Raw genomic sequence first — 12,860 nt, forward strand, 5'->3', positions numbered from 1 at the left:
CAGAAGGCCTTGAAGGCAAACCTCACTAATCTGTGTACAAATATGAAAATGATACCACACCGCCATCTAGCGGCGCAGTTGTTTGTAACAAAACCACATGGTTTAGTTATTCGTTTTACTTACATTGTGTTTTCCACTTCTTTTTGTTGTGTGATTGATTCTGTTATTTATCTTAGCTTAGTCATCATATTTATTTAATTTAGTCACCATATTTATTTAACCTAACTTATTTATTGATTGGTTATTGACTTTTTAATAGATTTCATTTAACTAGTTAGTTTCAACTAATTTCAGCCATTACAAAATGCTAAGTGCTTTTCTCTCTTTTAGATTAATTTTGTGAAATGTATTTTCTACAATAAAGTTTATAGGTTTAGGGGAAGAAAATGTTACTGTCGCCGATTAATGACGTAATTGTAGGCGTTTATGAACGTCATGGCGGCTCATGCTAGCGAGCTTGAGATTGCAAAGAAGAATTTAACGGATGCAATTGGCGATAATGTCAAACAGTAAGTGAAGTGTTGTTTGTGTGCTTGTCTTTGTTCGTAGTCTTGCGTTTTGGTCCCATTTCTGTGCCACTGAAATGAAAAGGGGACTAACATTAATTAACTGCGCCTTGGACCAATTAGCACCTAGCTATCCTCTGCTACATTTTGCAGGATTTTCCCCGTTGTTGACATATTACTGTAGCATCTCTTTGGTATTTTTTTTATGTCTGTGGTGAAGGTGATGCGTAAGAAAGGTGAGATTTACCTTGAGCTTTATTAGCTGTATGAACTTTAACGTTATGGCGGGTTTGTGTAAATCCAACTTGACGATATTTTGAAAAGTGTACCCCGAGTTGGCGAGAAGTGAAACTTAACTTAAAGACGACGAGAGAAAGAAACAGGAACAGCACTGTTGAGTATTTGTGATTTTAAAAGTTAATAGCACGTGAATAACGCGATAAAGAGATGGAATGACGTGCAGATGGTGCTTGTGTGTATGCTTGTGTATGCGTGTGTTTCTGTCTGTGTCCAGCATCACTTTGTGTTGTAGATGCACCTGAGTTATGTGTGTGTTGGTGCTTGCTTCTTGTTTCCTCCCTGCAGTTACTGGGCAAACCTGAAGCTGTGGTTCAAACAAAAGATCAGCAAGGAAGAGTTTGACATTGAGGCGCGTAGGCTGTTGGCACAGGAGAATGGTCAGTGTCAAAGAACAGCTCTCCTCTGTGCTAATGTGTAATGTAGAAATTATAATACTACTAATAAAAAAATGGCTTATTCTGTGTTTCCTTCATTCATCCAGTCCATGTTCACAATGATTTTCTCCTGGCTATTCTTACACGGTGCCAGATCATCGTCTCCACACCAGGTGAGTTTTTTTTTAATAATAACTTAATGCCTCTGAAATTGTGGCTGAACCTATATTTTATAACAGCTGACATTTTATGCATGTATTAAGCCATACCTTTTTGTCAGGACTGGCTTGGGAGCTGTTGAGATTAAAATTCAAGACTATTTCACCAAATAAAATGGGATCTCTGTTTGTGTCTTTCATGCACCTTGTTGTGTGTCCTTTTTGTCCTCTAGAGGGTGCAGGGTCATTGCAGTGGCAAGGTAGCTGTGCTTCAAAGCCCGGCAAACCGAAGGGGAATAAGAAATGTTCCTCTAGGCAAAAATTCGACGTAAGTCCTCCTTCATATTTTCATCCCCGCACGGGCTAGATATGTTCATGTTGGCAACAATACTGCTAAAACTGTTCCCACAAATTTATATTCTTTGACAGAGGTTGCACACACACCTTTAATGAATTGTTGGAAAAATACTTCTTATAAGGTTCTCCTCTCTAAATATTTTAGTTGCCAGGTAGTGTAACCAGTAAACCTTTATTGAGCTGCTGCTCCATTGAGTCTCTCTGTGGATGAGCTTTATCTCTACTGTGTTGGTCTGCAACTAGTGATGATAATCCATGTTCTGCTTTGCATTCTCAAAGGGCTCAGCATAGTGCCACATGACCCATTGCTCCCGCTGAAGTTTCTGGTTCTTGGGCCATTCAGTTCACAGCAGAAAAAAAAGACTGTCACCAGTCTAAGTCCGTCTGACTATTAACACAAGACCCATTTAACTCTTTACCCCTTGAAAGCCTCCTAGGAGTAACCCTTGAAGCTTTTTTCTGAACTGAGTAGTTTCTCATATTTCAGGCGTGCTTATAGAACAGGTCATTCAGTAGTAGTAGACCGATGAATACTGGGGTGTCAAAATTCATAATTAAGGGTACAGTGGAGGTAGATGCCGCTGAACCACACTGAGGATTGCCACAACAGCAACCTGACCAGCAAACCAGCTGCTAGGGAAACTACACAAAAAGGGCCTGGGCTTTCAAAATAAGAGTAGGGGAATGGTCCAACTGTAAATCAGCCATGGGTGATTTCATTTTCTGTGGCATGATTTAAAAAAAACAACCCAAAATGCATTAAAAAAAGGCTGAAATGAGTCAACAGATACACTTGGGTGGCCATCCTAAGTAAAGTGTATGTGTGCAGTACACTTAAAAAGTAAAATCACGACCGAGTGTTGCAGCTGCAAGGTTAGCCACCTCTAAATAACAACTGTGTGCTTGAACAGTGGACTGACAATATCGCTCGGATGCTTGTGTGTCCTTCAGCATCGTTTCCAGCCTCAGAATCCTCTGAGCGCCGCCCAGCCATTCAGCCCGAGGGAGGGGGGAAGTGAGGAGGAAGAGCTGCGTCTCAGCGCCCACACTCTGCTGCTGCCCACACGGGGCCAACTGGAGGCTCGCATGATGGTGACCGCCTTTGAGGTGGGCTTGGATAACGTCACAGAAGATGCCATCAGCACCATGATCTATGCCGTTGAGGTATATACTAACAGTTCAACAGAAGAGTGACTGTTTGAGCCTCAGTGCACCCTCATAAAAGCTGAGAGTGTGACGCAAGTGATTCTTCTGCTTTTTAAGTCTGACATTGTTTAAACATCGGTGCAGTGGTTTAAATGATCAGAAAGAACATGTTCTGCGTCATTTATTATGCAGCACTGACAGCTTTGTTTTCTCCAGAGACTGAGCAGAGCTTTGTCGCTTAGTCACACCAAAATCTAATGAGATGTTTACCCATGTGTGGTGGCCAAAAGCAGGAGGGACATCAGTTGTACTGTCTCAGTCTGTGTCCTTGCCCAGCACAGTGTCTTTTTCACTCAGCTGTTTGAATTATTTTAAAGTTGAGTTATGAAACAAGTATATAGAATATATATATGTAGTAAGAGAGGTCTGTCTTGATTCCATTATCAGTGATCACTTGGATTAAACTACACTAAGCTATCAGTCAGTTTACATGCAAAAGCTAATGCGACCTGTTGCACCCAGAAATGAATGGGAGCCATTTTGAGTCTGACTGTGCACTGACTCAGTGCTCTGATTTATTTCAGCACCACTTGAAAGATGTCCTGACTGCCGTAATCATGCGGAGGAAGGCGTATCGATTACGAGACAGCCGTTTCCCCTACGCCTTTGGCAATGACGTCACGCCTCAACCCTATCTGAAAAACAGCCTTGCTGCTTACCACAGTGTTGCTGATTGGTAGGGACTCCAGCTTTTGTTAGGCTGTGAGAATTCTCAGTATAAGAAAATGCATTTGATACAGAAAAATGTGTATGCCTCTCATTAGTGCAACTTCATTAAATCTTTTTAGTTTTTATGTTTGTATCAGTAGCTGCTTTCTTTTGCTGTCAGTATGGACTAATAGTGTACTTTTTTCCCTTGAAGTCCGCCACAGAGTGCTTCCCTCCCTGCAGGCCCACCACCACAGGTGTCACCCGATGAGGCTGAGCAGCAAGCTGTTCATTTGCTGGCTTGTTCTGCTGACAGTCTTCCTGCACCTCTCCCTCCAATCAGCATGTTTGATCTCCTCGAGGCTTTACAGGTAAGAAAATGTGCACAACTGGTCCTAGCAACATCAGCATATTTCACAGTGAGTTTTCTTGGAACAGCCCAAAGGAAAAGTGGTCAAATAATACAACCTTTGACCCTGTTAAATGTGATGGAGTTTTTCACCTTGAAAATGTGTGTGTGGGATTCTTAGAATGCTGTGAAGTTGTGTAATAGTCCACAAATGAGTGTGTAATAAGATTGATATAAACTCATTTTTCCAGCAAAAATGCCAAACTTTTCTAAGTTCTGGCTTCGAAACTGTGTGCAGTTGCTGCCGTTTTTTGTCTTATAATTTTCAAGCTGTCAGTTAGAGATGACAAAACTCATAGCTTTTTTTTATTTTCTAACCAACCTATAAGTTTGAGGTCTTATTGCAGAATTGTTAGGCTGTTTGCCTTGTTTACTGAATAGTTGTGTTTACACAAAAACGCTGTTTCCCTCAGAAATGCATATGTAAAGTTTAAAGGTTTATATCTTCATGTCTTACTCTTCATGTCAGCACATGAAATTTCCCACTCGTGGGACTAATGAAGGTATCTTATCTTTCTTTACTCTTAACGCTGGATTCTTTTTTTTTTCCCAAGCCTACTTTTCCATCATTTAACTATCAGAATTGAAATGGTTTACTCATCTCTTTTATACTCGTTTAATGCAGGTTCACCACGGCGTGATGCCCTCCCACACCATGTACGCCCTCAACATGGAACGCGTCCTGTCACGGCTTTGGCACCCCAGCCATGAAGAACTAGAGCAGGACCACGTCCACCGGCAGCGCATAGCTGCTAAAGAGGGCGTGCTCGTCAGCTGAGAGCCCCCGGCCACAGGACTGTGCACAGACTATGGGGGTTATCAGGAACCAAACACAAGAACGACCCCCAGATAGATATAATTTAGGAACTCAACTCTGTGTTTGAGAACTTAAAGCTGTTTAGAACCTGGAAAAATTTGTGTTGCACAGAAAGACGGAAGACAAGTAAGATCAAAAGAAGCTGTTGGATGAGACCAGAGCAGGCAGTCGGCTCCAGTAATCAACTCCACCAGTCGCTTCTGGCAGACAACCGTCATTTTGTAACTTCAGTTCCATAGTAGAATATAGTGTTTAATTTTATGTACACTGTCTGGGGATCCAGTGCAGGATGCAGTTGTGGAGTTTGTGGATAAGATGCCTTAACAGACTAAACCCTGTCTGAGTTGCCTCGAGTTCGTCTTTGCTCACGTTGTCAGATACGCATCAAAACATCCTGTAAAGATACAGAAAAGCACATATCTAATCCTCAAGTGTTGTGTAAATAACCAGTTCACAACATGACATACGGCACGTATAAAAGATTACAAGCATTTAAATGGTCATAAAAGTCCTGGACAGAATATGCAGGTGTATTCATTTAATGGCTGATTAAGTCTTGTGTCAGGCTGAAGTTGAGGGAATCTATGAGGAGCTTATCTAAACCAATGTACCAAGACTCAAGTTAAACATAGAAACAGTCCTGTCATAACAGGTAGGGCCAGGGTGTATCAAGCAGTGAGTGAAAGCACCTGTGTGGGTTTACAGTCTGTGTGTAGGGTCTTTAAACTGCCAGACAGCTGCCTCCTCCAATCATTTACCAGCTGGTAAATGATTGGGCATGAACATGTATCCAATCATTTACCAGCTTCTGGTGTCACTGTTGGGCTAAAGAGTCTGTTTTTTGTTTTATTTTGTTTCAATTTCTTTCCAAGTAATCTAACATGTGCCCCTCTGTTCAGGTTAAATGTATAAAGTGTATACATTTGTACTTTTTTTCTTCTACAGAAACGTATTTATATTACAGACAGTTATTACAGTTGAGAAAATAAATAAAAAAAATAAGCCTCCTCCTCTTTACAAAGTATCTCTTCTCCACTCACTCCCTTCAAGTGTGTAAACAGATCTGCCTCGGCATCATGGCGTTTCTTGTAAAAGAGTCACCAGCTGTAGTGGGAGGACGGTGACTATTACTCGCGCGCGCGCACATACACACCCCCACCCGTCCCAGCGCTCGCTCGAGACCTCTTGCCATATTTGGCTGCCTGCGGCTCACTTCCGACGCTTCGCTGTCCAATGGGCGTCCGAGTAGCTTCGGCAACCATCGGGTGCGCCTCAGCGAGCTGGTGACTCAGTCTCCCGTCCGCCCCAGTTTCTCCAACAACAAACACTCCATGTAACACACTGCAAGACTATCCGCTCACCTCCAGGCTCATTTATCGTTGATCACAAAGCCACAACACACATCCTGCTGCATGTCCAACACTTTTATTTTCTCATATTTACAGTTAAGTGCTCAAAATACTGCGTACAAATATTACTAAGTGTTAACTTGAGGTTTAACATTAGTTACAACTATATCACAAAGTTGCTTGAAGGTAAGTATTAAGAAAGTAAGGCAGTTTTGTCAGTAAACACACACCTATGAGTCTTTAGGGAAAGGTGTGAACTTTTGTTGTTGTTGTTAGTGTTCTGTACATATAATCGTTGGTGTCTGGGATACTCAGTGCTTGACTCATGTCTATATGCATACGTTGCTACTTGACATAGTGAAAGGTTCGGTTCACATTGTGTCTATGCAATTTGAGCCCACATAAGCCCTATCTATCCTCCAGTCAGGATGCAGGATATGTGTGGGCCACAGTCGAGTGATAAGATGTGAACACTTGCCATAGCTGGTTTGACAGATTATAGATTTCATTGTGTAGTTTAAGGTGGAAATAAATGACAAAGACACAAAAAAAATGCCAAAAATATGTAACGAGCCAGATCAGAGGCGCTGGCAGAGCCAAGGTTCCATCTGAGCTGTGTGCGCCTGTGCAATAAGTTTGATGGCTTCTGCTCTGTGATAATTCACCGTTGCTGACCAATACCAAGTATCTTGTCAGTCAGCCTCCATGTGGATACAGTCTGAGCGGATATTTTGGTGGAGGAGAAAAAAAACAATGCGCTGAGACTTCCCTGAAAGGCTGCATTTGGTCCCCGAGCAGTGTCCCTTGGTTCTTTTTCTTTTCTTTTCTTGGCAAGTCTAGTAAGCTTGGAGCTGCTGCGTCAAAATGAGCTGGCAGCCGCTGTTAACGTGGTCCATCACCTTTTGTTTGAGCAGAGCCAGCTCGTCCCGCAGGACGTTGGCAGAGGAAACCAACTCCGTGTTTTGGCTCTTTAGGTTTTTGACCCTGTCCTCCAGTCGGGCGATCCTCTCCAGCTTCCTTTTCCGGCATTTGGACGCGGCCACCCTGTTCCTCATGCGCTTTCTTTCAGCTTTGATGCGCTCTTGGGACTCCATGTCGATGGGGGAGAGCGGTGGGGTCTCGCCGGACATCTCCGGGACCGTCTGTGGCTCCTCTTTGAGCGCGTGTAGCCGTGAGTGCTGCGCAGCCACCGGCAGCTGGTGGTCCATGTGGTTGTGGGACGGCTGTGGGGCCGCCGGGTAACTTGTAGGTGGAGGTGGCTGTCTCTCGCCGGCAGGTGCGGGCGTGGAGCCTATTACAGCCCGAGTGAAGCTGCTCAAGTTGGTGTACTCCGGCGGCTCCGTGCGCACCGTGCAGCTGTAGGAAATCCCGCCGCTCTCGGGCGCAGCGGAGCCGGATGTCATGCCGTTGGCCGAGCCGGTCTGTGGGTCGGGCTGGGCGGCAGGTATCTGCTGCTGGTAGTGGAGCTCAGCCAGCGCCCTCACAAACCCTTCAGCGAAGCCCTCCTGCTCGTCGGTAATGTTCTTGGAGCAGATGAACTGGGTCGGGGTGGGAGTTGTCAGCCCGTTGCAAGACTGGATGATCAGTCTCTCCAGTTCAGGTGAGGCCAGCTTCAGTAACCCGACATCAGGGGACGTCAGGATGTCCAGGGCCTTGGCGCCCAAATGAGGTTTAAAGTTCTTCGGGTCGTTCAGATTCAGGGTCATGGTCTGTTTGAGGGTTTTAGGGTTGAAGCCGTACACTGCCGCCCCGTCCCGCTGAGAGTTGGAGGCTTCGTCGTAGAAGGTCGCTTCCATTTTTCTGGACATAAAGTTTTGTTCACCCTGAGGGAGATCTTTCTTTTTCTCCTTTAAAAAAGAAACGAGAAAACAGTCCAAGGTCGACTGTTTACATAGGTCCCGTGACAGTCCGTCAACTGGATTGCGATAGAGTCCGCCTATTGTTGAAGTTCAACTCACTTGACAACTTTATGTCCTGGGAAAACTTTTCCTTTGTGAGCCCTGCGCTCATCAACAACCAAAAATTGTCCCCCCGCCGCCGGGTCTCCGTGTCCGGACACACCGAATGTCTTCCGTGATTTATCCTCGCTCCCAAAAAGTAAAAACAGTGCCCGAAAACGTCTAATACTTTCTATCACTTCCAACGTGGAGACGAACTTTATCCACCTCTAAGCTGCAGCTCGCCTGAAAATAACAATGATGTCATTTCTACAGCCAGCGATTGGCTGGAGATGACTTGGTAGGCGGGATGTGTCTAATGACATGCAGGTTGCTCTGACAACAGGCCATATCCCCGCCCACCGCGATGGCTTATGGGATTAGGTAATGCAGACAGTGGAGCAATGTACTCTGGGATTACGTAGTGTTTTTGAATATTTAGTTACCCGCTCAATTACTAGTTATCCCCCGAAGTGCGCGCTGAGGGTGCGCAGAGATGAGCGCTGATTGGAAATGAACCAGGAATCTTTAAATAAGATGTTTCGGATCAGGAACATGTGATTTAAGGCTGTAGGTTTCACAGGCTTAAATATTAAAAAAATAAATCACAACAAAGAGATAATTAACCTGCTTGAAAATGCAGAAATTGTGGTGATCAGTGTGTGTGGCTGTACAGGAAGAACTACACGGGACTTTTGAGGAAGTGGGCACAGGTTGGCTGGTAAAGCAGGGTTAAAGACAGGAAAGAACAAGAACCTGACTTACGTTGAGCTCCTTTGTTGCCCACAAAATATGTGGTCCTACACCTGTGCTGGTTTTAAGTTTCTTTTTGATTTCTTGCTATCTGAAGATGGCATGTGTCCTCAGCAGTGCACATATTTACTTGGAAAATGTGTATCTGTGCCATACAGTATGTGGAAACAAGTAATATCCAAAAAGCTTAGAAATATAAGAACAAAAAAATTATTATATGTAAACAAATGAGTATTAATACATAAATGTACACTAGGCCGTAAGCACTAATTAATAGTCTTGTATGGGTACTCCATGTTTCTATACATGAAATTTATAATAGACTATAAGATTTGTGCATCTCTAACACTAACATTGTTGTATAACAAACATTTATGCAGTTATGGTCTGTTTTTCTTAGTACCAGTATCATATGATGCAATAAAATCAAGTTAGCTGCTGAGCCAAAGAGTATTTTATTTAGCTGATCATTTTCAGAAAAAAAAGCTCTTCCAGGAGAAATTTGTTCCACTCTTTAAGGAACATCAGCTTGTAAATTTCCACAGCAGCCTTTTAGAGTGTTTTTTCTCTTGAATGTGTTCATGCAGAGGATGTCAGTCATTCTTTTTGATGTGTGGCTTAAAAAAAAAACAAAGTTGCGTAATCCTGTTTGGAGTGTGTCAAATGTTTGGCATGACGTGAAAATAAACTAGCATGCAACTTTTTGTTTTGATTAAGGTGCAGTACTAGTTAAAACATTTATGGACACATATTTATTTCACAATGCATTTTTGCACAACATAAAAAGTAGTTAAAATAAATAATCGTAAAATACAAATGGAGCTCTATTTTAGGTACGATTGTGACCAATCTATAGATGAAGTCTGCAACAGCAAAGATGATGGCACAGGTGTAACTTCCAGGGGACATTTTTAAAACCTTATATTGAGGGGAAAGCCAGCACATTTAACAGCTATATATAATTTTTTAAAGATATTGATGGGGGAGTGTTTGTTTCCTGTAGTGGCCAATCAAATTAAGCTTATTTTTAATTATGTTATGAAATAAATACCCAAATAAGTTCCTGCGATAGATGGATGCTGAGTGGTGAGACTTGCTCGAAGGACTTTGATATGACACGTGAATTCCTTAAACACTGTAATTTTGGATTAATTGTTATTGAGCAAAATTTGTCAACGCTGATAAGGCCACACTATTAAAAACTCTAGGCAACCTTAACACTGAACTGTGCTGAGAAAAAAAAAGACCATTGATTTAATGATGTATATGAGGGGATAGCAACATACCTATGCACTGACAGGCTAACCCAACCCTAAATCTGCACAAAAAGTAAGGAAATCAGCTTTTTCTTTCTTGGTAATTTCTTTCTTTCTTTTGTTCCCCTAAAATAATAACACATTTGTAAGGAAAATGCATTTACAGGTTTAGCAGCAGAGTTGAGTATGTGGACTGAACCCATGAAAAACTTGTCAGATCTTTTCTTCTTATGTCAAACAGCTTATTCTACTATTGACTCTTGTTTTGAGCTGCTGACACCCCAGCATATGAGCATGGACCCTGCCAGAGCAGTCAGTTGTTCTGCTCCAAGCATGCCCCATTTGACTGTTCTGGATCGGACTTGTGCCATGGTGCAACTTCAAGCTTGTGTTTTATAAGACCAAGTAGCAGCATTATTTGGAGTAAGCCCTAGTATCATCTCCAAATTGAAGGCCAACTTCTATCTAATGGGGAATGTCAGAGACAGTCATTGAAGTGGGCGTCCCAAAATGCCGCCGCCACAAGAAGACCATTTCCTCACGTTGTCAGAACCGTAGGCAGTCTTCTACAGATTTGCAGTCAAGGCTTGCAGGACGACATAGCAGTGGGTAGGCAACTCCCTCAATGGAGAAACAAGGCTTGTCGTCACTGGCGGCAATCTGAATGCATATCAAGATATTGAGATGAGATTCTACAACCAGCAGCGATCCCATGTCTCCACAGTCTGGGACAGAATTCAGTCCTCTAAGACGACAATACTCACCTCCACAGAGAGGGGTTTATCAGAGACTACCTTCAGAACTTGGGAGTGGAGAAGATGGAATGGCCTGCCTGAAGTCCTGACTTCAACCCCCCTGAACACTCGTGGGTGTGCTGTTCATGACCAACACAACCATATTGGCTGACTTGCGACAAGTCGGTTGAAGAATGGGACGCCATCCCACAGCAGTGCCTGACCAAGCTGGTGACTAGCTTGAAGAGGAGCATGTGTATGGTTCTTCCACATGCTACTAAGGTCCCTGTTTGTTAAATGAATAAACTGTTAAATTGTCAATATGTATTGTTTCTTCGGACGAAATCATCCAATCTAATAAACGACACCAAATAAAAGTCCACAGCTGTTTGGTACTGGCAGAGAAGCATGGGTGCAGCCCCCACACTTAACTCATGAATGCATTTTCCTAAAAATGTGGCACCATTTAGTGGAAAATAAACATAATGAATGCATTCTTTGGCATTGCAGTCTTAACCACCCCGCACTGTATGTATGAATATGTGTTCTTTCATTCACATAGGTAGACACAAAGCCAGCTAATGACAGCTGCTGTCCAGTCTGTCTGGTCTACCCCATTGTATTATTAAACATGTTCTCCTCGAGCCAACTATAAATAAGTTAACAGCCCAGACAGACAGGCTGGGATAACCAGGGCAGCCTGAGGTCAACACTCTCCAGATGACATGTTGTCTTCATCAGAAGGCTGCGCAACACCCATTCTAAAGTATGATACCCTGAAGAATGCTTTAGAAACGTTCTTTCTTTCTATCACACGGTAACGTTCTGGGCCACTCTGTCCATATACCTGTGTCAAGACCCACCGTGCAGTGTTTCCAATCAAACTATCGCTATGGCCTGGCCATGCTTCCTGTTTCTCTGTCAGCTTTTCCTCTCTACTGGGTTGACGGGGTCGCCTTTAGATAACAGTGCTTTCCTCCTCCCTGGCTGGGCCAGCTGTTTCCACTGCATGGAGTTTTCTAATCAGGAGCTGGTCCCGCCTGTCTCTCAACAGGCCCTGCTTTTGTTGTACAGAGGTGGGACAATCCAGCTTTCACGGAAACACCCCTCCCCTCTCCTCCCCTTTATTAGGGCAAAACACACAGAGAGAGTGTATGTGCATGTGTTGATGTATCAACAGAACAAAGTTTTGATTACCTTCAGGCATGGACTTGAGGGACACACACACACACATGCACACTGGCCAGTGAGAGAGACAGATGAGATTTCAAACACTGTCCATGCACTGTTTGTTGGAGACCATCTGTTTCTTCCTGTCCTGCTGTTTGGTTTTTCTCTGAAGTCCATCTCTGCTGATTATTCCTTGCCCAAACATACGGGTCACATCCAGCGGCACTTCCTTTACACAGCTGCTTAGCTCCTTTAATAACACAAATAGACAAGGTAGGATTTAGAATGAAAAACTTGACTATATAAAATTCCCCACCCTTTGTCCTTCCCTCGAGCTTGAGGGTACCCTGGAGTATCTTTGCTGTGTTCCTAGAACTGCGCTCTTCTGGACAGAGATCTCAGATGTCATTCCTGGGATCCGCTTGAGCCAGTCGCCCAGTTTCCAGTCACTGCTTTGAGCTCTCCGATTTCACCCTCCACATCTTCTCTACTCTCTCAGCCCTTGGTATTTCTCGAGTTTCTCATGTTCCTTCTTCCTGATGTTCCTATTGGTTGGTATAGCTACGTCTACCACTAAGGCCTTCTCCTATCCCATTTTGACCTCAGGACTTCCAGACCATACTTCCAGAGATGTTCCTGTATACTATGTCGGCATACACTTCCACATCTGCCCTGTCTAATGGCAGCTTGCACCCTGTTGTTATGTGCTGGGTTGTCTCAGGGGCATCTTTGCACAGCCTGCACGTAGGCACGTGTCTTAGCTGATGTGGTAGACCTCAGCCTCTATCAATTTTGAGCTTATAGCTTGTTCCTCTTCTGACATGATTAGTGCCCCTGTGTTGTCTTTCAGTCCAGCTTTGTGAAGCCATTGGCAGGATTTCTCTAT

General features: G+C 43.5%; 2 protein-coding genes across 3 annotated transcripts; one reads left to right on the plus strand and one right to left on the minus strand.

Moving 5' to 3' along the window:
- The first annotated feature begins 381 nt into the window (after positions 1–381).
- tada1 (transcriptional adaptor 1) lies at positions 382–5,790 on the plus strand. 2 transcript variants are annotated; one of them, XM_086272932.1, is made up of 8 exons: positions 382–509; positions 1,092–1,183; positions 1,288–1,353; positions 1,572–1,666; positions 2,647–2,859; positions 3,426–3,577; positions 3,764–3,920; positions 4,584–5,790. In XM_086272932.1, exons 1-8 carry the CDS (start codon positions 427–429, stop codon positions 4,734–4,736), a joined length of 1,011 nt encoding a protein of 336 aa, XP_086129058.1. In that variant the 5' UTR covers positions 382–426; the 3' UTR covers positions 4,737–5,790. The 2 variants fall into 2 exon arrangements, with proteins under 2 accessions (XP_086129058.1, XP_086129059.1); XM_086272933.1 differs by having other exon boundaries at positions 428–509; positions 1,021–1,183.
- Positions 5,791–6,184: 394 nt separating this feature from the next.
- Positions 6,185–8,330, minus strand: LOC147308826 (transcription factor Jun-like). The gene has a single exon (XM_086270906.1). The coding sequence runs from the start codon at positions 7,930–7,932 to the stop codon at positions 6,961–6,963; it is 972 nt and encodes a 323-aa protein (XP_086127032.1). The 5' UTR covers positions 7,933–8,330; the 3' UTR covers positions 6,185–6,960.
- Positions 8,331–12,860: the final 4,530 nt, after the last annotated feature.

Source organism: Aulonocara sp. 'chitande type north' Nkhata Bay, linkage group LG18 (genome assembly GCF_057382095.1).
Source record: "Aulonocara sp. 'chitande type north' Nkhata Bay isolate Kocher_YH1m ecotype deep benthic linkage group LG18, A_spYH_male_GT1.1, whole genome shotgun sequence".
NCBI lineage: Eukaryota > Metazoa > Chordata > Actinopteri > Cichliformes > Cichlidae > Aulonocara > Aulonocara sp. 'chitande type north' Nkhata Bay.